This window comes from Corvus moneduloides, chromosome 5 (genome assembly GCF_009650955.1).
Source record: "Corvus moneduloides isolate bCorMon1 chromosome 5, bCorMon1.pri, whole genome shotgun sequence".
In the NCBI taxonomy this organism is placed as follows: domain Eukaryota; kingdom Metazoa; phylum Chordata; class Aves; order Passeriformes; family Corvidae; genus Corvus; species Corvus moneduloides.
In genome coordinates, this window is record NC_045480.1 from 9,269,911 (window position 1) to 9,297,798 (window position 27,888).

At 38.4% G+C, this 27,888-nt stretch overlaps 1 protein-coding gene across 3 annotated transcripts in view; it reads left to right on the forward strand.

Moving 5' to 3' along the window:
- Nucleotides 1–307: 307 nt before the first annotated feature.
- Nucleotides 308–27,888, forward strand: part of HTT (huntingtin) — a 77,801-nt gene continuing 50,220 nt past the window's right edge. For 2 of the 3 annotated variants that reach the window (XM_032108138.1, XM_032108140.1), the window contains exons 1-19: nt 308–625; nt 6,215–6,298; nt 6,758–6,878; nt 10,367–10,426; nt 12,364–12,443; nt 12,855–12,993; nt 13,227–13,368; nt 14,822–15,000; nt 15,468–15,672; nt 16,553–16,600; nt 19,880–19,960; nt 20,333–20,697; nt 22,519–22,642; nt 22,933–23,051; nt 23,954–24,065; nt 24,617–24,757; nt 25,413–25,571; nt 25,663–25,760; nt 27,280–27,419. In XM_032108138.1, coding sequence (XP_031964029.1) covers nt 525–625; nt 6,215–6,298; nt 6,758–6,878; nt 10,367–10,426; nt 12,364–12,443; nt 12,855–12,993; nt 13,227–13,368; nt 14,822–15,000; nt 15,468–15,672; nt 16,553–16,600; nt 19,880–19,960; nt 20,333–20,697; nt 22,519–22,642; nt 22,933–23,051; nt 23,954–24,065; nt 24,617–24,757; nt 25,413–25,571; nt 25,663–25,760; nt 27,280–27,419 — 2,498 coding nt within the window. In that variant the 5' untranslated portion in view covers nt 308–524. The remainder of the gene's footprint in view (nt 626–6,214; nt 6,299–6,757; nt 6,879–10,366; nt 10,427–12,363; nt 12,444–12,854; nt 12,994–13,226; nt 13,369–14,821; nt 15,001–15,467; nt 15,673–16,552; nt 16,601–19,879; nt 19,961–20,332; nt 20,698–22,518; nt 22,643–22,932; nt 23,052–23,953; nt 24,066–24,616; nt 24,758–25,412; nt 25,572–25,662; nt 25,761–27,279; nt 27,420–27,888) is intronic. The other variant, XM_032108141.1, reaches the window with a different exon arrangement.

Consider the following 27,888-nt stretch of genomic DNA (forward strand, 5'->3'; position numbering starts at 1 on the left):
CGCAGCGCTGCGGCCTCCGGCCGCCGCTGCTGGCAGGGGGCGCCGCAGAGCAGTACCCGGCCGCTCCACATGCGGCGGGGGGCGGAGCCTCCTTCTGATTGGCCAGAGCTCCTGTCGCTCTCGCTGCTGCCCCGCCCCTTGCGCAGCCCGCGTGCCCCTGTGTGTACATACGTAAAGGCGCGCGTGACGCCGGGCCGGGGGTGCCGTGTACGCATGCGCGGCCGAGCGGCGGGCCGGGGCCCTGCTCCGGGGGGGCGGGGCAGCCCGGGGGGCGGGGCGGGCACGCGGGGGCCGACGGGACGTATCCAAGATGGCGGCGGGGCGGACGGGAGGTGCCCGCGGCCCCGAACGGCGCCCGCCCCATTCATCGCGGCTGTGACGGGCCCGGGCCCGCGAGAGCGCCGGCAGAGCGCCGGGAGCGAGCCCGGCGGCAGCGCCAGCGGGGCAGCACTCGGACCCGCCAGGCGTCCGTGACAGGGCGGGTCGGAGCTCGGGCCGGTGCCGCCGGCGCGGGCGGAGCGGACATGGCCACCATGGAGAAGCTGACGAAGGCCTTCGAGTCGCTGCGCTCCTTCCAGCAGCAGCAGGGCCCGGCTGCCCTCCCCGAGGAGCCGCTCCAGAGACCGTGAGTGACCCACGCCCGAGACTGGGGGGCTCCCGACACGCGTGTCCGATATTCGGCCCGGCCCGGGCCGCCCCGGTTCTGGTTCCGCGGACAGCCCCGAGCCGGGCCCGGGCGCTGCCCTGTCCCTGGCAGGTGGCGGCTCCCGCAGACTTGTCGGGGTGCTGCTGTCGGTTCTCTGCCGAAGTTTAGACGTGGAGTAACTTTTGGGGCAAGTACGTTTGAAAATTCACCGGTGCGGGAAATGAACGGGAGGTACAGCAATGCTGTGTGGGTTTCACAGGCTGGTTTTAGGAAGGAAAATCTTATTTTCACCTAGTACACTGCTGCGGAAAGGACAAAGACCCTTAAGCATAACTTAAATGATTTACTAGTTTCAGCATTTTCTTTTCTGATAACTCCTGAAGCACTTTCTCTGAGACCTTGTTCTTCTGTGCTTGACGCTTTCTGCATGTGCGTCTTTTCTCTGAATTTTCTCCTACTGATTGTACAGCTTTCTTGAAATGAGGATTCAAGGCTGAGCAAGAGAAATTTCTTCCACTCTGTGATTCACTTTCCATATCTTTTAAGTGTTGATTGTTGTGCAGTCGACTTTCTTATCAGAACAGTGCCCTGAAAGTTCATGTTGAAGTTAAAAACAAGTTTTGGTGTTTATGAGTTGAAAATTTAAATAGAGTTATGTCTGAGCTCTGCTGCTTTCAGAAGGAGTTGTTATGTATGTCTGTTTGTGACAAAGTTCATTTGAAATCTTGTGCTGTGACTTGCTGTGCAGAGACGTAAGAGGAGTTAGCTTAAATATTCCTAATACGCTTTTCCTTTCTTAGATGTAAGGGACAAATTCATTAGATCCATGAGGTACTCAAGTTTCCCATTGGGAGGCATTACTGGGGGACCAGGGCAAGGAGCTGTTCAGTACCATGGTGCTGCCCCTTGCATTTGTATCCTCTAAACCCAGCTTGTATTGAGCAGCTGTGAAGGCAGTAAGGTTTTTACAGAATAAAGACATGAGTCACACTATTGCTTTTTCTCCTGCTGTTGGGGAGATGGGAGAAGCAGAAGGGTTGAAGAGCAGGTAACTTCTAACTTGGCAGTTTCCTATGGTGTTGGCAGAGGAAGCAAAGCAGGGGCACTGGGCTCTTGGCCACCTGCTCCCACTGCACATTCTGATATGGTTGCCAACTATATTATCACAGTTGGTGCTGTTTCTCTTTGGAGAGGGTTGTCTCAAACAATCGCAATGCATTTTCACACTTTTGATGCTTAATAGGTGAAAAAACTCACTTCTTCATGAGCTAGTTGTTTATAGGTGCCTTACTGGTCTGCAGGGACTAATTGCTCTGTTTTGTGCATTTTTTGGTGCTATTACTTTGTGTGACATGGATGACCATTTATTTCCAGTCTTTCCTACGTGCAGTTGAAAAATTCTGTCTTGAAAGTTACTGGTGAGAAAAATCACGGTATTTCAAGAGAAAATCCTGAAAATTATCTGTGATGCTTGCTGAAGGATGTTATGCTTGGCTTGATGGTCTAAATTTAGGCATATTCTACTGTAAACATTAAAAAATTAGTGTTGTAGTTGTCCTTGTTGACTTTGCTCTGTGTTTAAAAATAGGCTGTTTTCAGAAAGCTGATGGGATTGTATGCCCCCAGGAACTGCACAAATTCAGTGACAGCACTGAGCCTCATAAAAGCCAGTGAAAAGCTATTATGGTAGCCTTTGCTGAGGCTTCCCAAACTTTTACTGAAATAGCAGGTGATATCTTGAATGTAATTCACAATACTCTGCATTTATTTTTGCTTGTTTGTAATAGATTGGAAGGGAAAATTGTATTTGGGGAGAAGTGTTCATCTTTGTTGTGCTTCTATGTAAGTAACACTTAAATATCTTGTAGTTCTGTGTGGTAAGTTCCTATCAGCCTACTAGGACTGTCTCCTGCTATGAAATGTTTTAAGATCAGAGAGATTGGAGTAGAGAAGAATTGTTTACCCAGCAGGAGCTGTATTTTTCTTCACTTTATTGTAAGACAGTGACTCCAGAACTTTCGCTAATACAGATATCCTGTCTTTTTTGATTAAAATATTAATCAAATCCAAGCTTTTACCAAGAAGGTAAGAGCTTTTTCTGTTTCAAGAGATTTTAATCAGCAATAATCATGTGTTATGCTTGTACTATACCTTACAGTCAGATGGCAGTCTTTTGTCCCCTCTCTCCTATCTCTTGTTGGGTTTTTTTTCCCCTTCTGTGTAAACATAACTTGAGCTCTGTGTCATATTGCTTCTATACACTTCAGCTTAGGCAACTAATTTTCTTCCTTATATATTTTTAGCTTTTTCAGACTCTTAAATTTTGTTTGAAATTGGATGTTTTGTTTTGGATCTCAAAGCTCCCACTAACTTAAAATTTTACTAGTACGTTGTAAAAATTTAGTGTTTGATTTGTGAATTTGAAAATGGATTCTTTACCTTTTCTCTTGTCAATTTATTCTAATAGTCACTTATTGTAATTGTTTTTAATTTTTTTTTTTACATTTGAGTCTAACCATTACCTTTACAGCAAGAGGTACAGCAAAAGTACAAGTACTCTCCAGCAATATGCTTTTTTCTATACTCTTCAATTTTTCTGGGTCTTTTATATTTGACTGAAGCTGTGGTTGTAGATTGGTTTGACTGTATGTCAGTGGTGGTTCTTGGTAGTTTTTGGGCATCATCATGTCTAGTAGACCAGTTCTAGTTGATTTGACAATCTACCACTGCCTGCGTTACTACACCTCATTTCCAGTGTCCCTCGTATTTGGAATGAGTTTATTTCTTGATCCACTCACATTTCTGTTTGTTACTAAAAGAATAATTTTTAGTTTCCTTAATGTCAAGCCATTTGGTTTGGCCCTTTTTCTTGTCACTGGCTCAGCTTTAGAACTTCTCTACTCTTCACATATTCTTAATTTCATGGTCAATAAAATTTAGCATCGGTGAGCTGCATCTCCTTGTAGTCAGCTTGTCAGACTCAGAGGGCAAAATTATCTGGGTTTGCTGGTTTTCTTACATTGTTTATTAATCTTTCTGGGCTGTAGAAGTATGCAGGAGATTAAACTCTCTGTATGTGAGATGGAGCTTTCCTGTTGATAGCTGCTGCTTCCAGTATCTCCTGCCTTCTGTTACTCATCAGATGTGTGATTGATTCATAAAATGTGTGATGCTGTTGTTGCCCCCCTGGGTATGCTCATCAGCAGTTTGCCTGTGGACTTCATGATACTTCTAAATAGAGCTTTGTTTGGTTTTTTAAACTAAAAAAAAGTCATGTGTTTTCTCTCTGGATACTGTTCTGTTACCCTTCTCCCTCTGTAGGCACAGAAAGTATGTGCATGTACATAATGTACATTGTTTTCCTTCCACCTTTCATTTCTTTAAATTATTTTTTTGGAAATTATATTTTCTCTAGCCATGCCTTTTTAAATTTTGAAGTTACTTATTTCAGCAAAGTGTAGATTATGTGTTAGTTGAGCTCTTTGTTTACAGGAATTTGCCAAGAGATTGATCTCTACTAGTCTGAGCAGTATTGAACACCACTGCCTACCTTGCTCAGGGCTATGTTATGTGTAGATAATAAAGAACTTTATTCTGAAAGTAGCCTTTGTCAGCAGTATTTTTAATGTATCTTATATCTGAAATAGTGAGCTTATGGGCAAGTTCAGATGTGCCTGTTCTATTTTTGGGTTGAATGTGTACTGAAAATGGTGCTCATAAGAGATTGGGAACACTGGGTAACATTATCATGAAAGTTGAAATGATTTAATAATTTTCTGAGGTGCCTGCTCACATTGGTTGTGCTGATGTTGCAAAATCAGTTGGACATCTTGGGCAGTATTTGGTGTTTTGTTAGAGATGATCTGAAATGCTGCTAAAGACTCTGGCACTTTTTCAAGATGGAGAGAAAGACATTGTGTATCTTGAACAAATTTAGGTTATCTGCTCATATTCTGCCAGTGTCTTAAGTCCAAGAAGAGATCCTCTTTGCTATTCAGCTTGCCTAAATAAAATGGTGCCAAACTGTAACAGAAAAAATGGCTTTGTTCGAAGCTATTCTTTAAACTTCTAAAAGTAGGAAGTATTTCTGGGGTGAGATGACAGGATCTTTGTGAGGAAAAACTGAAATCTTGGGAACACAGACTTCTGAACCCCTCGCCTCCAGCCTGATGGAAGAAAAAGGACAGGGATACTGGCAAAGAATGACTTTTTTCCAAAACGTGTACTTTATTTGAGCTGGTGTTCCTAAATAATGTAGTGTAGTTCTTTAAAAATACTTGTCTAACACTATATTTTGAGTTAGCTGAATTTAATGTGCTTATTGGCTACTTGCTGTTGGCTCTTAATGTTGTGCTACTGTTATTAACGTAACTCAAGGCTGTTCACATTGTTTTCCAACTTCTAATTCAGAAACACTGTTTTGCTGTTTCATGATTTTTGCTGTTTTTTGCTAAGGCAGAAAATTAAATACTAAAAATGATCAATTTTCACTTGGTAAACAAAAGGGAAGATCCTCTGAATGTGAGTGAAGAAGCTGGTAATTCCTTACAGTGAAACAGACTCAGGAGAGATACTTGGGTGTGTGGTTTTGCTCAGCTATTGCTACTAGCTAATTATTTAAAAGTAACATCTGCTTTCCTAGAAGTGATTCTGTGTCAGTAAAGTTAGGAGTAGGAGAGACTACACACTGAAATGAAATTTCACAGTCATAGTTGGGAGTCTGTCTTGCTCTCTATTTTCAGTTCCTTTATTGGGGGTGGAGCAGGGAAGAACTGCTCTTTCAAGAGCTTGTATCATGTTGAAGTGAATGTTAAACACATTTTACAAAGTAGAAGCTTTTTGTATTGTGCTCTGCATCGTTTGTAGATACACATTCTTTGTTTCTGTGCATTTTATTCTCTTTATAGTACACTCAGCTTGGCCTTTCCTGGGCTATACCAAGTGTTATTATAGGGATGATATTCTCAACAGGCAGAGACTGTGTCTAGGACTTTGCTGTTTTTGTAATTACCTTTAGAGGAATGTAGTGTATGATAGCATTGCTTTGTCATCCCTTTCAGTTCAGGTGCAAAAGGGTCCATTTAATAGAACTCAAAGTTTCAAGATGCTGGCAGACAGAAAAAGTCTAAGGTGATATTATGTGGGAGGAGGGTCTTTTTAAAAGAGGTATTTTTTGTTCTCATGGCTTATTTTCCCCAACCTTTTTCTTTGTATCAGTTTCTTTTATTTTTGCTTTGTTCTAGGACTGCCGCATTTTTTCCATCCTTTCGCTTTACTCTTCATTCTTCAATTTTCTTTCCCAAGTATTTTCTCAGTGAAAGTTATGGAATGAATGGGATATTCCATGTTAAATGATTCATTCTTCATTCTTTTTCTAAGTTGGTATTTCTCCTTGGCTTGTGTGCTCTCAGCAGCAGTTGGCAGATGAAGTGCTGTGTCTACAGGTAGTTGCTGTTTATGGAGTGACTAGAAAGTGCATCTTTTTCTTGTATGATGATTAGACTCTACTTTAGCAAGAGTGTTTGAATGGTCACTTTTGAACTCATTATCATTGTATTCTTCCTTTAGAAAGAAAGAACTTTCAGCTACCAAGAAAGATCGAGTGAATCATTGTCTAACAATATGCGAAAACATAGTTGCTCAGTCGCTAAGGTAAGGCACTGTCTTTAATTTATTAATTATTTATTAATGTCTTTAATTCATTAGGATGAATAGCAACTTTGGAGTGTTAGCTGTTGGGAGGATTCCTTATAATTGCTCGTTTTAAATGCTGAGCTTCTATTTAAAACTGAAATGGCATGATTTTTTTTTTAACCAACTCAAAATCTAGGGACTTTTGTTTACCTGTTGGTGGAGCGGGCACTTTCCATCTACTGCAGACAGAGAGACTTAGAGGCACAGAGGTCAAAATACCTTACCAGGTTATGTAGGAAAGAGTAGGGAAATGACCTCCCAGCTCCTAATGAAGTGCTTAAATAAACTGAATGTCTTCTCCTCTTGTATACGTGTGTATAATATATATGTAGTTGGATTATAAAACCCTTTGAAAAACATTATTGGTGTTTCATTTCCATAGTGCACGTTGTAATTTTCTAATGTTTGTTTGTTTAGAAATTCTCCAGAATTTCAGAAACTCCTGGGCATTGCTATGGAACTCTTTCTCCTCTGCAGTGAGGATGCAGAATCTGATGTCCGGATGGTTGCAGATGAATGCCTTAATAAAGTTATTAAAGTAAGAGCTTTTACTATCAGATTTTGTCTCTTCTTGATGCAGTGTCCTGTCTGAATTCCCACTGATGTTCTTTTAGTTGCCATTCTTACTGTTGATAGTATCTCATAATATAAGAGGGTAAGTAAGCTTCTTTACTAAATTCTGTATGTGCTCTTTCTCTCTTAGGAGAGTGTTTTATGCCCAGATCAACATATTTAACTATAACTTGTCTTACAAGTTAGTTCATTGTTCAGATCTGTTCTTGTCTTCAATTGTTCATTAACTTCGTTCTCTTCAAGTTAACTAAAACAGGAATGTGGGCTTTTCTGAAATCATCTTGTTGTGTGGGAAGAATACTCCTGTTATTGTTCTGTAAACATAAAGACACTTAGCATGAGGAAAGGTAAAAATATTATTTAAAAACTGATTGAAAGGTAGTGTGATTTGCTGAGACTTGGAGGGGGAGATTTCAGGCAGTAATTAGAATAACTATGGTGTTGTGGAAATTGTTTATTCCCCTACTTTGATCCTGAATGAAGAACTTGTTGGAGAAGAGCAGGTGGGCCTTCATAGCAGGTCACGCAAGGTCTAAATCTTGATTCAAAGTATCTTAAAATGAACCTTTTGAGTAATTTGCAGAAGCTGCTGCTTCCAGAACAGGCTTGTCTTCACTTGCCTTTTTTTTGTGTTTGGTTTTTTTCTGAAATACTTGAACTTGAAGACACCATTACGTACCGGCATAAATAATCTAGTTGATGTAAAGTTTAAGTGCTTTAGGAATATGCAAATAGTAATTTTCTTTCGCATGAAGGTGCGTGTAGAAGCAAGCAAACTAAACATTGATATCTGATTGAATTAAGTTTTGGGGATTGAGCTTGTGGCTGAAAGTTGTATGGAGAAAGCTTACAGATTGTGTAGTGTGTTCCATAATGATAGGGAATGAGGAAGTGTGAGTTCCTTGCGTTTTTGTTTTGCCCGATAGCACTTTGGTCTTTTCACTTTGATTTAAATGTTTTTCTGTTTGAGGGAGAGCACTCTATGAAATACATACATTATTATTTCACTCAGTTTGCCTTAAAAGCTGTTCTGAAACAGTTCTAAAGAATGTAAGCTTATTTCCTACTTTCCATGAAGCACTTATGTAGGCTTGGTATAAAATTTACCTCATAAGTTCTCTAATCTGTTTAATATTGTTGCTCTCTGGCATGTTTCAGGGTTACTTGAAAAACTTACTTTTTTTTCCAAAATGTTTGTATGGTAGTTTGTTTTGTTTTCAAGATTAAAGTAGTTTTAAATGATGGAGTCTTCTATCAGTCATCAGTCATTAAGCTTGCCAGTTGGTCACAGCTCTGAAATGGTTAACAGTTGTGATATTCCACACACATGGATGTATCAGACTGTTATGGAAGCTGGTTGTACTTTGTATTCTGTTTCTGTGTTTTACATTGTGTGGGAGCAATTTAGCAACTTAGGCAGACAACTGTGTATAAATGCAGAGACAAAAAGATGTGCAGTTTTATTTTTGGTTGTGCAAGTACCAGTGATGCTTGTGGTAAGTAGAACAGAGGTGTTGGGCCCCTAAGCTTTCATTTTAGTCAAAGTTCAGCCTTTTTTAGTATCTCAGGCATATTTAGAGGCTAATTCTTTTGCTAGTGATGCTTTGTAGTGTCTCTTGAAATAAAAGACTACAGATGTAAGCATTACTTGTGTAACTGTGTCTGGAGTTTATGCTCATTACTATAACTAGAAGACTAATGCTGCTGTGCAGACAAGGCTGAGGACATAACTTGAAATAAACACTCTGTAAGTCATCTTTAAGTATCACTACACTTACCTGTTAGAACCTCACAGGCAATATAAATGGCTCAAGATTTAAATAATGTTGGTGATACCTTTAAAAGAAAAAATACCAAGTTGGGACTTTCCAGGTTTCTGTGGGTAATGTCAAGCTGTCTTTTGTCTGAAGCTGATGCAGAATGTTGTAGTATTCTCTGTGCTAATGATACTGGTGAGACTGTTCACACAGATTGCAGTACAGTTGGTCTCAGTAATTGGAATTTATTATTGTAGTAATTTAGAGCTGACTATGCTTTTTTTTCCAATCGGGATGACGTTATAGATTCTAGCCTGCTAAAAATATAGCTATACACTAATAAAAATAGTTCCTCCAGCTGGGTGTGTTGTAAGGACAATTTAGCCTTGAAGCCAAATAGTAGCTGGTGCCTTTTTGTGTTGCTTGATATCCTTATACATAGGGGCAGTGAACTTTTCATAAAAACTAAGTTTTGTGAAGTAAATCCTACCTGCTGTCATCCAGACACCTGCAGTCTGTTGCTGGGGTGTTTATGGTAATATAAAGATACAACCTGGGGAATGGAGTTTTGGAGCATACAATTTTAGGCTGGGGAAATTGTGTCCTGGAGGAGCCGCAGGCACTGCACTGACTGTGCTTAAGCAGTTGTGGCTTCTAGCTCAGCGTGTGCCATCAGATTTTGTAGGCATCATGAGTAATCCTGTGAAGATGTGAGTTTAATGGTTGGTGGTCAGGAGGGCAGTTAGAAAATTAGTATTAATAAATTACTGGGCAAGGAATAAAAAATTAAATACTAAATGATATAGCACAATATGAATCCACAACATAGGCACTTGCACACTGTATGAAGGTCTCATCTCATTGGAGGAGCTGGTGGAAATGTTCATAAATTGTAGTACACGTCAGAGAAAAAAGTGGATGAGGAAGGGTAACCATATATATACAAATTACTCTGTATGAAGAGATTATATTTTCATATTTTCTTTTTGTCTGATACTTTAAAGACAGAGAATGATCAAGCTGAGGTGAACAGAAAATGACTACTTCTTGGTGCTTACTTTCATTTCACGTACACTGGGTTTTAGCCAGGCTTCAGGTTTGAACTACAGTACATGCTCTGTTGCTGTATGCTTGATTGGATCCTGGGATGTGACACTTGTGGTATGCAGAACTCCTTGTAGCATATGTACTAACTGGATGCAGAAATAGGCTGATTCATGAAACAAAGGGTTTTCAGGGGCTGTTAAAGGTACTGGTACAAATACAGCTTCAGTTTGAGAAATAGTAGGAGCCTACTTGACAGTGGGGGAGTATAGCAGGGAATGCCTTTTGCTGCTTGTGAATACTGTTCTTGTGTTTTAATGTTCATGAGTACCAGCTCCTGGTGATTGCCAGAAAGCACAATAGGTTGGCTCTGCTTGTAGTCTGATCCCATATGGCCTTTTGCAGGTACAGTGGGCAAAGCAGTCAGTATTAACTGCAAATAACTGTTAGAGTTTGTGGAGTTTGTCCACATTTGTGTGAAGGATAAAGGTGTCTCTTCTCAGTATTTATCACTTTCTTAGTTATGCACCAAATATAGGGACCACTAGATAGTTCTGTGCCTTGTTTGAAGCTGTTTTACTGCAAGTGTAACATTGCTCCTGTAAAGCGCCTCCCCTCTGACACAGAATGTTCTCAATGCATTTTACTGCAGGCTTTGATGGATTCCAATCTTCCCAGGTTACAGTTAGAGCTGTATAAAGAGATTAAAAAGGTGAGTGATTTTTCTTTCATGTCATTTTGAAATGTGGTGTTTTGTATGTGTTCTATTATATTGGAATGTAACATTAGTGTAAATTAATAGTTTGTCTTTTAAGATCAAGGTAAAAACTTCATTTTAGAAGGATTTATGACTGTTTCAAGGTATTATTCTACTGAATTCCTCACTGTTGGCCCCGTTGTTTAGATCTAACCACTCCTGAAAGCTTATCTGGCAGAAAATGTGTGAGCATTTGGTTTGAAAAGCAGTTCAAGTTAACCTTAGTGACTCCCCACCCAAAGAATAAGGCATGTTCATGATGTTTGCTCCACTGACTAAGCTGGAAAGAATAACTTGAACCAAAAGGGTGGTGAAAAGTAGATGGAGGACAGTGACATTCTTAATTGACAAAACCTTGGGGAGGAGTAAGGCTTGAAGTAACCTGATACAACTACTTTATGAATGTGTGATATGTACTTAACAGCTTCTTACAGAGGCGTAGGGAGAAATACTGAAGCATCTTTCTAGGCACCAAAAGACACAATTTAATTATGTCCACAGGAAGAAATTTTGTGGTAGCCTTTTTGAAGTTTGTGACTGCAGAAGAGAAGTGCTGTGTTTAGGACGGTATCACTGAAATTGTGTCTCTTGCATCTATAAATGCAGAAAATATAGGTGTTATTTGTCAGACAGTAATGATACTGGTTTTTTGGGGGGAATAGTAGAACTCTAGAAGATAAGTCACAAAATCAATGCGCATAGCTTTCCTTCTGTTAGATGTAGGGCCATGTATGGATATCTTACTGTATTGCTGTACCTTAATGTCATGCAATATTTTTGAGGGTGTGGAAATGGGCATCTACCTAATTAACAGAAAACAGCCAACATATAAATTGCTCTGAAGTTTCTGCACATTGTGACCAGGTGTAGCAGGAAATATTTTGTTGCTCAGTTGGCGTGTGCTTCTTGAAAGGTGCTCTCAGATTTGTGACAGGTGAGAGAGAGGTAGCATGTACAACAGGGGCACCCAGCAGACTGAATTTTGTTTGTGCATCAGTATCACTTCAGAAGCCATGCCAGAATCTGTTGTTTGGCTGTGAGCCTGAGAAATGCATGTTTTGTAATTCAGATGCAAGTATTTTTTACTTGTCATGCTAACAAGGCTGCAAGCCTTTGATATATTAGCTAAAGAAAGTAATAAAGAAATGACAGCTTTTAGACATCTCAGCTTTGTCTTCAGGGGACTCAATTTGAGAAGCGTTTTGGTTGGGTTTGAACTACATTAGGTAGACACCCTCCTAGGCATCTCTTGAATTCCATAGTTTTCTGTATTTCCAGCAATACTAAGGAATTGTACTGTATCCCTAGACACTAATATAAGGGCATTCTGGTTCAAGTCAGGTGCTCAACTGAAGTTGTCAGTCTGGGCAAATAGATACTAAACTTCAGCAGTCAAGCCGTTAGGAAGTGCTACAGATCAGTATGTTGATTTTTCCTTTGGTGCACTCAGAAACTGAATGTTGTTTATTTGCATATCTTCACTGCTGTCAATTTTATGCTGTATTTATATCTCTGCAAGCATTCCAGTGATTTTTAGACACTCATATCATCAGTTTCTTTGTTGGCTGATGCCTTTCTCTGTGGTATTTTAAGCAGATTTCAGCAGAACAGAGATCTCAGACGTTTCCTTTTCTTTTATGGTATTTCTTATTATTCATTCTGGTTTACTCAGAAAATTCCTAATACCATCTGGAAGAATGAAGGCAGTTATGGAACTGACTTGACTTCCTTTTGGCTAAAGGAAATTTATGATTTCCAGACACCTTATATTTTTATCTGTTTAAGTAAAATGTACACTATTGTATACATATTGTATATTGTATATTATAGGCAATTTTTTTGTAGGAAATGGTTTTGCATGATGAAATGTGATAGTTATATACTCTGTCTAGAATGGTGCTTCAAGAAGTCTACGTGCTGCACTCTGGAGATTTGCTGAGCTTGCCCATCTAGTTCGGCCTCAAAAGTGCAGGTAAACACATTCTAATAAGGAACTTTCCTTAGAACCTTTAAAGAAATACAGATGTTAACAAAATGATACTGTTCAGAAGCTTTAAGTATGTAATTAGGAGATTGGAGGACTTGCTATCACCTTTCTCTGAAGTAGCTTTATTTGATCAGTGTTTTATTTTAATAGAGCTTTAGTTCCATGCTATACATTACTGTAAAGGGGAAAAACTTACGAAGATAGTGACTTGTATTTTTAAGTATATTCTTCTCTTATGTTCAGAAGATTTTTCTTTTTTTCCTACGTTCTGTAGAGCTAACAGGTACATTTTTGTATGATTTAGTAATACCACAGAACTTGAGTATGAATTTAAAATACTTAGAAGGGTATGGCTGTTCTGATCTCAAATTAGTTTTTCTCCTGTGCCATACGTAGGCCATACTTGGTGAACCTTTTGCCCTGTCTGACACGGATAAGTAAGAGACCCGAAGAATCGGTACAAGAGACGCTGGCTGCGGCAATACCCAAAATCATGGCAGCCTTCGGCAATTTTGCAAATGACAATGAGATTAAGGTACCTTTCTTTACCCTGTTAGTGTTCCCTGTTATATCCCAAAGCATGGTGAGCTATCAGCATTATCAGTCAGATGGTACAGAAAGCAGTGTTACAGCTGCATGTCTGAGTTAAGGCAGAAGTTGTCCTTGCTTGATGTACATGAAGTAATGCTTTGAATAAATGAGAAATACATTTGCTGGCTTCTCAGTTCACTTCTGATAAAAAGTTAAGTAAGGTATCTTTGTTTTTAGGTTTTGTTGAAGGCTTTCATAGCTAATCTTAAATCCAGTTCCCCCACTATCCGTCGAACAGCAGCAGGATCAGCAGTAAGCATCTGTCAACATTCACGAAGAACACAGTATTTTTATGCCTGGTTATTGAATGTACTTTTAGGTAAGATTCAGGGCACAAAATTCAATTTGCTTTATGTGTAAGTAACATTATATTTTTTCCATTAAGAATACGTATCACTTTGCATATGTGAAAGGTTTTCAGGTAAAGGAAGGATACTTAGACTACCTGTTACACTGCTGATACTTTCTCTATGTGCTGTTAAGTTAGAGGAAGATACTCCTAAAGCTATTTGTCTCTCTCTCTGTGCTGCAATGCTAGTAAGTAATATTGAAAAGAAGTAGCTAAGGCTTAGGAAGCAAGCAGCTTGTTGGAAAGTGAGGAGGTTCAAGGATTCTGGGAGAACTTGGATGGCATCAGGAATCTGAAGAGACTTACACGGTCCATCAGCTTGGTTGCTAGTGCAGCAGGTCTGAGATCTGAGATGGAGGGTACCTGGTTGTGCTCTGAGCCATGATCACATACCCTGTAACCTTTCTTAGAAGGACCACCACATAGATTCTGTTATAACTTAGAGCAGAAATTGAGAGGTTTTTTATTTAAAAGCACACAACTTTGTGTCAGGTATTGCTTCCATATTTCTTCAGCTGGGAAGTTTGCATGGTCTTAGTGTTGTTTTTGCAAGTTTTGATGAGAAGCTTCTCTGGATTTCAGTGGAAACTTGCCTCAGTTTTGTTATTGACAAGGGGTTCTTTACTATGTAGACTCTATTGCAAAAGGAGAGATAAAGAAGACCTGCAGATACATAAGGTGTTACCATGTTAGCATTGCTGCTTTCAAGAAGTGTGAAAAATTCAAATGCTGCATTGTGACTTGCCTCCCTCTAAAGTGATGTGTGATAATGTCCTTGGCAATGATGCAGAATTCAAACAGAAGCACTAATAGGAACTTCATGAATTGATTCTGATTTTTTTTTCCCTCCCTGGGTAGAAGGTTGTGTTTTCTTCCATAACTTATATTTGTTCATAATATGCTTTGGGGTTGATTGTGATTAACAGGTAAGTATATGGAACAAGGTTCCCAAAACAGGGCAAAGTGCAAATAGCTTCCATTAGGGTAGCAGTGCTTCTGTGAGCAAGGGAGTTACATTTGGGTGTAAGCTGTCAAGTGGAGAGAGGAGGCAGGTGAGAGGAGCAAAAGAGTCCAGATCACTCGGTGAAAGCATCAGCTATTACAAAAAAAAACAAAAGAAATTTTTTTGTGTCTTTATGAAGTAAAAAGAGGTAGGAAACAGGGAAGGTGAGACAGGATCCTCTGATCATTCTCCCACGTTGCTTAATTGATTGTCAGGTATATAAAATACATATTTTCAAATGTTTCTACATTTGGAAAGCACTCTTAAGTTGCTGCTGGGTTTTGGTTGTTCTGTTTTGCTTTTTTTTTTTTAATTTAAAGAAGCTGTTATGTGGGCTACAGGAAATAACATTTGAAGCGTAGTGTTGAAATTAACCACTGCTGTCAGTAAGTTATTTGGCCGCTTCATTTCTCTCCTCAGGCTTGTTGATTCCTGTAGAAGATGATCGTCCTACTCTTTTAATTCTGGGTGTTTTACTTACACTAAGGTATCTCATACCTTTATTGCAACAACAAGTAAAAGATACCAGCCTGAAAGGCAGTTTTGGTGTAACAAGGAAAGAAACGGAGATTTCACCTTCACCAGAACAACTTATACAGGTAAAATATGGATAATAACCCTTACCTGAAGAGTAGTAGTTGGGAGGAAAATAAATAAATCTTGATCAAGCATTAGTCTGATACTGAACATTCTGAATTCTCAAATTTTTGTTTAACTTGATAAATGATAGTTGGTCTAGTGACTGGAATTATTGGTAAGTAATGACCAGAAATCCCAGAAAAATGAATCAGCAGTACTTGTTAGATGTGCCCAAAGGAGCAAAAAACTTCTTATGGTGCCTTTGATGTGATCTTTCCTTCTATAACAATAAACAGCAGACTTCTACCAAAAAGGCGGTTAAGTGGCTACAATTGATTGACATTTTCCCCTTGGAAGATTGTGGTGAAGATCAGATATATCAAGCATCAGTTATTTTTAATTTACTGCAGAAATTTGATGTTGTATAGGACAAGACAATATGTTCTGTCTTCATAGAGGCTTATTCCAGTACTCTGCTGGCTTTCAGGTTTATGAACTGACTCTGCACTACACCCAGCATCAGGACCATAATGTTGTGACTGGAGCTTTAGAATTGCTCCAGCAGCTCTTTAGAACACCTCCCCCTGAACTGCTCCATGCCCTGACCGCCTGCGGGGGTATGGCTCAGGTCAGTGTATCCAAAGATGAAGCTGCCAGCAGGAGCCGCAGTGGGAGCATAGTGGAACTTATAGGTAAGCTCTATTTTTGGTAGTTTGAGTAAAAGGAAATGAACATACATCATCAACTCTAGTTCTCAGTGTTAGCCAAAAGCATGAAGGTTAAAATGAAATGTGTGAAGCTCTGCATAGCATTCTTTTTTCCCCAGGTACAGTAGAAGTTCTTTCCCTCCTTCCTTTAAGTGAATATACATTAACTGATTAATGACAAACTTAAAGAGGTTTTTTTACAGTTTGTGTTGATAAATATTTTTTATTTTTGGTTACACAAAGCAAGTTATATATGGTGACTTTTTTTCACCCACAAAATTAATGATGTTCTTACCAATCGTCTGACAACTGTGATTCATAAAAGCTGATCAGAATTTATATTAACTGGGAGCTCCTTGCTGAATACCAAAACCAGCATGAAATTAAAGCATGATTTAAGCTTATCCTTAACTGTTAAAGTCAGCTATCAGCTTTCTTGTCTGTGGAGTGCATGTTCTTAAAATTCTCTTAACTGCTACTCACCTATTTCAAAAGAATCAGTCTCTGATTGGATTTTTGTAAAGATTCTGTATTGAACTAACAGATCAGTCAATATTGCTGCTTTTGGAAGGTAAATTACTAGCTCGAAGCAATCATAACAGGGAAATTTAGAACATGTTTTTGGAAGCAAACTTTGCACAAGTAGCATAGAATATTAAAAGTAATTTGGTGGCGAATGCTCAAAAAACCTTGGACTTAAAAAGCAACAAGTTTGCTATTTCTTCCTGGCTTTGGTTTTTCTTTGGATTTTTTGTTTGGATTTTTTTTGTTTGTTTGTTTGTTTCCCATTCATGGCTATTAGAATTCCTTCATGATTTCATTAGCTCTGTCTTTGCCCTGATGTGTTACTTTCTGTGATTTGCAGCTGGAGGGGGGTCTTCATGCAGCCCTGTTCTTGCAAGAAAGCATAAAGGTGATTATTTTTGAAAACAAATCTTTAATTGCATTACTTCCTGATTTTTTGGGGGGTTGTTGTTTTTTTTTTTTTTTTCTCCCCTCCCCACTTCATTGTCTTGCTGAACTTTGGTCTTCATTCACAACTGCCTGTATTATCAGCTGAGCTTAATCATTATAAACAATGAAAGAATTCTGATGTAATTTCTGATATTGCAATCAAGATACTCTAAAATTATTTAAAGCAATATGATTTTATTTTTGCTGTAGTTCACTGTCAAAGTTATGTTGATGATTATTGATGCAGTTTTACTTCTAAAGAGCACATGGAAAAATAGTCTCTCTGAACAGGGCATTCTTCTTTTTCATGGTAGTACTTAACCATTAATGTAACTTGCAAAATAGTTCACTTTCCTGGCTTTGTTAGGCCTGTTTTTTTCTCTGTAATTCACTAATGCACGTGTATGTTTGCATGCTCCAATATAATGCTTTTTTATTTCTTTTTCTGTTCTTGGTGATTAATTCTATACATTTTTTGTCTTGCTTGTGTATATTTTCATTTCTTTCTTCAATAGGTAATTCATTTAGCAGGATTTTAAAGAATACAGTTTGCTCTGAAGTACTCTTTTCCCAGTTTGTGCATGAAAATACTTAATATTTAGTTATACACTTACACTTTGATTAAAACCAGTCATATCACTATAGCAGAATCAATATAAGTACAACTGTGTAACACTTTCATCACCTGCATTAGGTGAGCTAAATGTTGCTACTGCAGTGAAACTCTGTGTGTGTAGTGCAATCACTGAAAGCATTAGTAAGCAAGAGATGTTCAATGCTGAAAAGAAAAACTTGAAGAAAAAGTAGTTTAAAACTGAATGAGATTATATGAACTTGAAGGACCGTTATAGCTTATACTTTTTCCCCATATGTCCTTCAATCTTTATGTGCAGGGAATCTCAAAAAGCTTAAATACCCTTATCTGTATGCTGTAAGAGTATACCAAAATGTAAAGTAGTGGTTAAAGCTGAAGGAAATTAGTGCTTTGGATGCAGTGATGGTTTCTAGTTTAGAAAGGACAGATTGAAACAATGGGTGTCTGCAAGTAGGTATTGCTGCAGCATCCAAAGGTGGCACAGAATACAACAAATCAGAATAACAACACATATCATGTAAATAAAAAAGTGGTAAATTATAATTTTGGTCCTTTGTCTTGTTGGTAGTCTTCAGTGTAACTTTGAAGTATTAATAATAGTGTAAATTCAATTAAAGTACTTGTTAAAACACTAATCTTTCCTTCACTTGGTGAGAAAACATGTATGAGTCATCAGCTAAAGTCATCAGCTTTTATCCTTTTCCAAGATTATGGTATGAAGATTTTGTGGTCTAAAACAATGGCATAAACAAACTTGAAGAAATCTCTTCACAATTTTATGCTTCATACAGGTTTATTTTCAAATTGTGAATTGTTCATTTCCTGCTGCTCTCCATTGTAGAAAGGAGGGAAGATCCAAGCCTGTTCCCAGTTCCTTCTTGAAGTCATTTTGCATTCTACTGTCATATAGAATAGTGGGCAATGGATGGGACTTCTCAAGCTGTAATGCTCCTTTGTGTGTAGGGGTGTAAAGTGAGGCTGATCTGCAGAAATCTCTGTGTTCCACATCTTTGCAATCTTACTGCATTAGACCAACTTCAGTTCTGAGCATCTGGCTTGCATTGGTTTGTTTATGTTTCAGCTTCAGAAGATTATTTGCAAAAAAGGCTGAAAACTCCTTTTGAAATCAAAGCCCATGTTTTGAAAGCAACTTAACTGGTGTTTTTTATCATCAAATAGTGGGAAAGTATCCTGCTGAGTGTGTTATATACTCATTTAAGCATACAAAGCCTAATGTGCCTAATGACTGTTTTTCAGTGTTCTTATCCTTTCACTTTCTTTTAGAAATGGTCGGCTGTGGAAAGCAGAATATTATCCTGGTTTGTTTCAGTGAAATGGATGCAAATGTGCGAAATAATTGGGAAGAATATGTTATATTTCATGCTTTTTGTTGGGAACTCCTAGAATGATTTTACTGATTCATTCATAGGAGTGTGTAGTTCTCAATTACTGTTACTTTATATAGAAGGTATATGGAAATGCCATGGTTACTTTTCTGCCTTATTTACAGGTTTGAGTATCATAAAACATGTTTTTCAGAGGAAGATAATTCTACAGTGGTACTACTATGAATGAAAGAACTTGAGAAAAAGAAATTAATACAAAAGCGTATTAATGCTTTTTTACCCCCAGATAACTTGAATAAGGTACAAAGGAATTCACCCAGAGTTATCCCAACATTAGTATCTTGCATTATAAATCTTAAACTGCCAGTGCATCTTGGTAGTCTAAGCAAAATGGTCCTTCTCATAGCAGTTACTGTGAATCCCTCTGTCTCAGCAAGGGACTTGCAACATCTAGAAGGATGGGCTTAGTAGCTCCCTCTGCACTCTGTCCCATGGACAGACTTTTCAGTACAGTTGTGTCCTTGGTTGGCTTCCAGGCAGTGTGCATTTGCAGGTATCTTTCTCTTTCCACTGCCTGTAATTTAAGTAGATAATGTTCTGTGAGTAAGAGAACTCTGTGGTGGTTGGGTTATGTCAGTAGTTGTTTTCGAGTTTCTTATGGCAAAAGCCTCTCTGAAGATTTCTTGCTTTAGTAATCCTTAGCTCTCAATGTTGTCCATGGTTCATCACCCTGTCCCACTTGTGTTGTCTTGTGCTTTTAGTCTGCACTGCTCTTCCCCCTGGGCATTTTCTGTTCTGTTATCTCTGGAGTTCCAAGCAGCCTTTGATAAGTTTTGTAGCCTTAAGGAGGAAGAGGTTATTTATTCTATTACTTGTGGTGCATTAATGCCCTTCAGAGTTGAGGGCAGACATCCAGATGCCAGTTATCCAGTCCTTAGGAGTAGCACATACTTGATGAAATTAATGGGATTGTAAACGTAGTCCACAAAAAAAACCCCTAGAAGATTATAATAAGATTGTAGGTAGTTTCCTGAATGGTTACGCTGGTAAATAAGATTACTTAACTCTGTTTCCTTGTCACTGCTGCCTGTTTCTTTCCTGATGAATTAGTGAGGGACTGGATGTGCATTTTATTCATTCCCTTATTTTTTCATCTGTTGCCTGTCATAGCTATGAAAAATTATTTGGATAAACTTTTTAAAAAACAGATTTCACATCTAACTGACTTCAACTGTTGAACACTTCAAGCTGACTATAATTTTTGAAAACTAAAGGTTTTTCCTATATCACTTCTCAGGTAAAGTACTTCTTGGTGAAGAAGAGGGCTTGGATGATGATTCTGAAACCCGATCTGATGTCAGTGCTGCATCGTTTGCAGGTACCTGCCTTTCTCTTTAGCAGTGCAGTCAGCTAATACATTCTGTTATTGCTCTATGTAAATTGTGTAAATGATGTGTTATGGTCATGAGGAAGTGTATGGGCATTCAAAAGACATGGTAGCAAAACTGAAACCATAAATACTGCTGAGTGTAAAACTTAATGAAGTTGACTGCATTCTGTTTTTAATGGGAGTTACTGGCAGAGATAGGGTGACATCTTAGAAGATGCCTATTTTCCTACCTATAGTTTAACAGTTTGGTTACATGCTTTCCTTAGCTAGCTTAATATGTGGTTTAATCTTTGGGTCCATGCTGAGAGGGAAATAGAATTTCAAACACTGGATTGATTCATAAATGCTTGTGTTTTGCAGCTTCTGTGAAGGGTGAGATAACCAGTGAACTGGCTTCTTCATCAGGTGTGTCGACAGCTGGGTCAGCGGGGAGCTCAGCCGCTGATGCCACAGGACACGACATCATCACAGAGCAGCCCCGTTCCCAGCATACGCTGCAGTCAGACTCTGTAGACCTGGCCAGCTGTGATTTGACAAGTACAGCTACTGAAGGGGAAGATGATGAAGTACTTAGTCGAAGCTCCAGCCAGATCAGTGCTGTCCAGTCAGATGCCACTATGGATTTGAATGATGGCACACAGGCTTCCTCACCAATTAGTGATAGCTCTCAGACTACTACAGAAGGTCCAGACTCTGCTGTAACCCCTTCGGACAGCTCTGAAATTGTAAGTGTGCAGCGGGCAGAGGGGGGATCTCCTTCTGCCAAGGGTCCCGACATATCTCAGAGCTCTTCCATGGAGGGCCCAGACTTGGATTCGTCTCCTTACTCATCTTCTACTTTTCAGTCCTCAGCTAGTAACAGAGGAAAGGTCAGCAGCTCACACCTCTATTGGAGAGCTTGACCTCCTTTTAACACTTTCACTTTAGCAATAATGAAAAACTAGAAAGCTGTAATCAGTTTGTTCTCTGGGTACGTCATGGGAAAGCATTACAAATTTTGCTCACTGAAAGAATGACAGCATCAAAGTCCTGACATAAATATATTCTCTTAGTAATATATCCTTAATTTTGTGTAGATATATTAATAATTGTTTTGGTGCAGGAGGGTTAATGAAAGTGTTAAAGGGTGAACAGTTTATTTGGAATGATAAAGGAATATTTTTGGAACATAATGCTTCACACTGCCTTCTGCCTGTGCTTTTACACTTGGCAACACAACTCATCATCTTTTTTTTTCCTTTTTATTCCATCGTAAGGATTTCTCCTATAATGGGCAAATACTGCATGATTTACTAATGTAGCAGTTACATATCTAATAAACACCTGAAATGTGCATACAGTATAGCTATTTTAAGACATTTTTCTCTCTTGGGCAATTGTATTGTGAGGTTGTAATAAAACCAGCAAAAATACAATTACTGGAAGCCAGAGCAGAAAATGCAAAAGGGGGAAAATTTAGAACTTTTTAAGACTTTTTCAAACATTATCAAACTTTTGACTCTAGTTTTCTGATAGTAACTTTGGAAGAGTAATAGTCTCTTAGCACTGCAAAAAATAGAAAACTTATAATTACGGTAAGAAAACACTTCTGCAAGTGTGAGGATTCAAGAACCAAAGGAGTGATGATAATTGCTGTCTGAATTAAAGGTAGTGAATGAAGGTAGTGCAGAGGCCACAGTGAGCAGGCATTTATTGACAAGGTGTGTTTATTGATGCGTTTATGCAAATTCTTGTCAGACTGTTCCATATGTCTGTTTGCATACTGTTTACAAGCAGTAATTACATGTAAAATTATCTTTTTTAATTGACAGACTAAATAGCTGTCCAAGTTACTGACACACAAGCTTTTTAATGAACAATTTCCAGGTGCTTATGAAGACAGGAAGAAACTGAAGAAGTGTCCTATTTTCTGATAAAATTAGTGAAATTGGTTTTTTTACTATTGTTGATTGTTATGATTAATTTTTATGGTTATTTTTCTGTATACCTACTGCCTATATATTGCCTTGGTTCCAAGGGTCAAACTCTCTTCCAGACGAGTCCATTTTAGTAGTCTCTGGTTTTGAATGAAGAAATTAAAATACTTTATACTTATTTGTCCTTTCTTGTTCTACACTGTGTTCTCAGTTTGACTTCACATATCCAGGACAATTTAGGTTATGGGGGAGTTTGACAGCAAGAGCCAAGTTCAGTTTGTGGCAGTAAAGGTGTTGGTTGTAATTTGTAACTGCTGAGAGAGAGACATTTGTGATGAAGAAACAAGGGGAGCTGCAGGGGAGCAATGGACAGAGAGATCCAGTTTGTTCCTGTTAACAGCCAAGTTCATGGCTCAGCTGGGAGACTCTCAGATGGAACTATGGCCTCCAATAGCCCCAGTGCTGCCAGAGGAGGGGAAGTGCTTTGGGCCTTGCATGCAGCTGGACACTGATGTTTATCAGGCTCATATTTGCTTTCAGATCATTTCTAGATTACTAACACTGCATGTTTCAGATTTAATACTCTGTGTAAAGATAAGTTATTTTAAGTCCTGTCCTTGCACTGTGTAGGTTTTGGAGGGTGCTGAAGGACAGTATTCTGGAATGCAAATTGGGCAGCTACAGGATGAGGAAGATGAAGCTGCAAATATTCTCCAAGATGATTCATCAGAGTCCTTCAGAAATTCTTCTCTTGGTAAGTTGATAAATACAAGGGGGGGGCCAGACTGGTGACACCATTAAGACAGGTGTTCAGGTGCATCTGCACTTCCAAGGGAATGGAGACTCATGTATGGATATGAATGGATATGAAAAGCAAATAACTAGATTGATACGTAAAATAAAGAATATATTTCAACACATGTAACCAATCACTTGTTTTGATCACTGCTGATTTATTTTTCATGTTTGTATAATTAAGTTTAATTAAAGTGCTTTTAGTTTGTATCTGAAATGGTATTTCATGAATTGCCCTTTTTTCTAAAGCTCTTCAGCAGCCTCACCTGCTGAAAACTATGAGCCATAGTAGGCAGCCCTCTGATAGCAGTGTGGATCGATTTACATCGAAAGAAGATGCAGCAGATGCTGGTGATCACGAGAACAAGGTGAGAAGTGGTCAGTTTTAAAGTTTAAAACAATGAAGTTTAAAAAAACCCCTAAAATTACAGTTATGATGAAGTAAATTACTGGAAAGCATGTATATGTGATGTGCCTTGTTACAGGTCAAAGTAACTAAGGTTGCATAGGGAATCTGAGTTAGAGCCTGAATTTCATTTAACGTAAGGTGGATTCATAAATGGTGGTATCTTAAATGCAATCACCAGCAAAGCCATACCAGAACACACTGAGAACACAAACCCTTTTTGTCTGTGTATTAGTAGGCTACACTGTTACTTTATTACTTGAAATATCTTTGTGCTGGTTGCTTCCTGTGTAGGTAACTTCATGATCTTCTCAGGTGTTAGTCTTTGAGCCTTGTGCCATTCTAACTACAAGTTACTGATTTCCTCTTTTTTGACTTTACCTTCGGACTTTGTTCTGAGCTGGGGCAAAAGTTTCATTTGTGGCAGGCAGAATTAGATCAGCTTGGACTATTGGGGAATTCTAAATGTGAAACTACAGAAAACTGTGAGTCTTCTTTGGGAACAACTAGGAAATAATATGCTCTTCATACAAAGTTTCCAAAGTGTGATGGCAACAAGTAGTTTAGCACGCTCTTCAGATGCAAACAGCAAGTCTAGGTAGTTTAGAAAAATCTGCAATATAGTGTTTCTGTAATAAAATTGAACCAGCTCTGATACTGGATATAAACTTCCCCAGAGCATTACATTTTGAGGCCTTTTTTGGGAAGATATATTAAACTATATATGAATATTATATATTCATTTTGTGTTAAACTTTACACATTTGAGGATATGCAGTATTTCTAAATCTTGTTGTGCTTAATATTTTATTTCAATGAAGATTAATTTTTCTCTGTATAAACATTGTGATTTGCCTTCAATAGCCCTCCAGGGTAAAGGGGGACATAGGGCACTATACTGACAGAGACTGTGCTCCTTTGGTGCACTGCGTCAGGCTGCTGTCAGCTTCCTTCCTGCTCACTGGGGACAAAGGAGGTACGTTTGTCTTTGAGGTTCATTAGTTCTCTGTGTCTCTCCATGTACAAAGTTGGAAATACGATCAGTTTGCTTTGTCTTGGTTTTCATCTCACTTTATTGGAAATATTGGAGGTTTTTCTGTGGCAGTCCCTAAGCACCACATCTACATGGTTTTTAAATACTTCGAGGGATGGGGACTTAACCACATTCCTGTCATGGTGTATGACTGATTTAAGATGTTTGGTTTTTTCCCTTTTCTAAACTCTTACTTGCTCATGTACCCATATAATGTATTGGTTTTGGAAGGAAGTGATCTGGAAGTATGTTAAGGCTGTATTTGAATATTTCAAGTATATTTCAAATACAGTTTATTTGAGGAAGGCAAAAAAGCAGCCATATATCTCTGCTGCCTCTGATAAACTGGAACTGCTTGCTCTGCCTTCATATTTTTGTCCGTGCTAATTTATTTTATATAGTGTTATTTTATATAGTGTTTTTAATTAAATCTAAAACAATTGCGGGAGCTTTTAAATGCCTTCCTTTTATTCATTTTTATTTCTTCCTCACAGCTTTAGTTCCTGATAGAGATGTGAGAGTCAGTGTAAAAGCCTTGGCAGTAAGTTGTGTTGGAGCAGCCGTTGCACTTCACCCTGAGTCTTTCTTCAGCAAACTGTATAAAACACCCCTGGAGGCAATGGGAGAAGAGTATGGTATGTTGCGGTTCACATATTCCATTTTAGTAGTGTGTTTGGGTTCCCAAATCAGTGAGGCAGCAACTACACTGAAAACTCCAGATCCAGTTTAGTATTTGAGAGCAAATATTGCACAAATTGGAATGAACGTGCTGTGTGTGTGGTGAGGTATATTTTTTGTAGTAAGATTTAAGTTTCAATGTATGAACTTGTAGAGCTTCTGACAAGTTGAAGCTGTTTTAAAACAATTAGTATGTAGAAGGGGTTTGTTTATTTTACAAATGTTTTCTTCTAATTTAGTTCAGTCCTTCTTATAGATGGTTTCTAAGCCATTAGGTTCGTTTTTACAAATGAATCACAGGGACCTGGAGTGTGCGGCTGGTATGATATATTGACCAAAATGCTTCTTAGATTTCCCCAGAGCATTTTGTTTACAGTTGAAATTAATCACTAGTGTTTATATATGTGATTGTTGGTTTGAATGGTGTGATTGATCTGTATGTAGATTGCTTGCACAGAAAGATCTCAAAAAGGGAGAACTATGGTGGACGTATTTTGGATGTGCTGATATTGATTGTCCAATAGTTGAGACCTCCACTGAAACATTTTTAGGAATCAGTAAGGTCCAATACTAGTATTTTTAAAATAAAGTAGTTGTAACTTACTTTCTTAGAGGAGCAATATGTATCGGACATTCTGAACTACATTGACCATGGAGATCCCCAGATTAGAGGAGCTACGGCCATTCTCTGTGGAACAATTGTCAACTCCATTCTAATTAAATCCCGCTTTGATGTGGAAAAATGGCTAATAAATGTCAGAAGCTCAACAGGTAACAATTTATTTTAGGGGTGTCTTTTTGTTCTTTTTGTCTTCTAATGTAACATAGCAATGTTTCATTGCTTTTTTTTTTTTTTTTTTAGGAAATCTCTTTTCCTTGATAGACTGCATACCTCTGTTACAGAAAACATTGAAAGATGAGTCCTCTGTTACTTGCAAACTGGCTTGTACAGCTGTGAGGGTAAGCAGTAGGAATTTATTTGCACCACCATAGATCACAGGGTTGTGATTCATTACTGGGATCCTGCTATGCGCAGATGTATAAACATGGAGCAAAAAATGATTTCTTCCCTAAGAACTTTATTGGCACAGAAATGGAGGAACATACAGATAGAAAATAATTATGTGGTTAGGTCATGTAGCATTATAACCTAATTGTGATATTTCTCATGAGAAATGTAAACGTTACATTAACCAACAGTAGGATGAGTGCGTTAGCTAGAAAGGCTATGAAGGCTAAAAAGGGAAGTGTGAACATACAATGCCTGGTTGTAGCCTGTATTTGGAGAACGAAAATTAAATGTGAAAAATGACAGGTAAAATAGTGATTATTTTCTGAAATAATAATTTTAAAAGTGGGGAAAGTCTCAGGAAAGCAAGCAGTTCAAATTGGGTGGAAGATCCTGTAGGCAGTTGTTAAAATAGAGATGACAGCTGAACTGGTGAGTGGAACTTAGAGTATGTGAATTTTTATTTCTGTAATAAAATCTGTGGAAGGTGTTTGGTGAAAAAGCAGAGGGGTGAAGAAGTGAGCTTTCTTTGAGGGTTTTTCCAATAAAGTAGAACACAGACAAATTGCAGGTTGAGGGAAATTCTTCTATCAAGGAGAGGCACAAGGTGGCTGATGATTGCAGTTTAAAGACCAGTGAGGCAAAGCATAAATTTTAGTAAAATGTAGCTTGTGTATGGAAATTAGGATTTTATATGCAGAGAGGAGGGGCTTGTGATACAGCTGAGGAAAGGAAATCCAACTAGGTAAATGTGGCTGTCTTTTTAACCTTCTGTTCAGCAATCTTCATGTTTTTGTATAGTGATTTCATGTGTGATTACACTTGTGATAATGGCTTTTTAGAAAGCTTCACCAGAACTGTTCAGTTCAGGCAGCTTAATACTAGTCAACTTTTGTTCTTTCTTTTTCTCAGTACCTAATGTAGCCTGACTTTATACATTTTGGCAGAAATGGTATGTCCTTTGGGATGTTAATCCTCAAACAAGAAAGTACATTTTGTGTAGTTAAATAAGACATGGAAGTGTGGAGTTCTGTAACTTTTTCCAAAGATCACACATTGTGCCTATAGGTGAATTTTCAAATATGGATGTATGGCTTTTTCAGAAACTTTGGAAATCAGAAACAGGTGTCTAAAAATACCCTGTGGGAATTAGGAGACTATTTTTGAACAGATAAAAATATAATGCGTGGAGTATTTAAGCCCTGTGAGCCCTCTTTTGGAGGATTGCCCTCTGATCTCTGAGGCCTGCATTCCTCTCCAAAGTTTAACTGCAGCATCAGGTTTTAGCAGTTCGCATGGAGATGGTGTTCTGGCCTTGTAAAGTACCTAGCTCTGGTACTTCCTCCTAGCTCTTATGCAATAATTTTTTAGTATTCTAGATAAAACAGATTGGGTTTTTTTGGTCACTTTCATTCCGCTATTCGGAGAACCTCTTCTGTAATGTAACTGAAAGTTGTTTTTTCTTCTCAGCATTGCATCATGAGCTTATGCAGTAGCAGTTACAGTGAACTAGGTTTGCAATTGATTGTTGACCTCCTAACTCTGAAGAACAGTTCATATTGGCTTGTAAGGACAGAACTTCTGGAAACACTTGCAGAGGTAGATTTTCGGTGAGTGTTTGTATTTTCCGTGGATGTAATAGCTGAAGTGCAGAGAAGCATAGGAAACTGGAACTGTAATGGAGAAATTTCTTCTGAAGCATTAATGGGTTTCATAAAACTAATTCAGATCAGTCAATCCTGTATGAATTCCTTTGTCAAGCTGCTACTGACTTCACAACCAAGCCCAATCCTAGAGACACTGCATAGGAGTTTTTAGTTCATTGGTCTGTTGTATAAAGTCTTCTGTAAATGTGTGATCAGAGAGGGACCACATAATTTGGAATCTAGCTTAGTTTTTCCATCCAGTTGTGTGTGTTTTTAAAGAGAAAGTCCCTAACTTGTTGTCTGTTGTTAGCTCTCTGTAGTCACTCAGTTTCTGTTAATACTGAAATAAAGGTGGCTCGAGTTCTTTTTCTTGCTTTCCATCATTCTCTATTGGTTCTTCCAAGCTGAAAGACAAAAGATGTTAATATGAAAA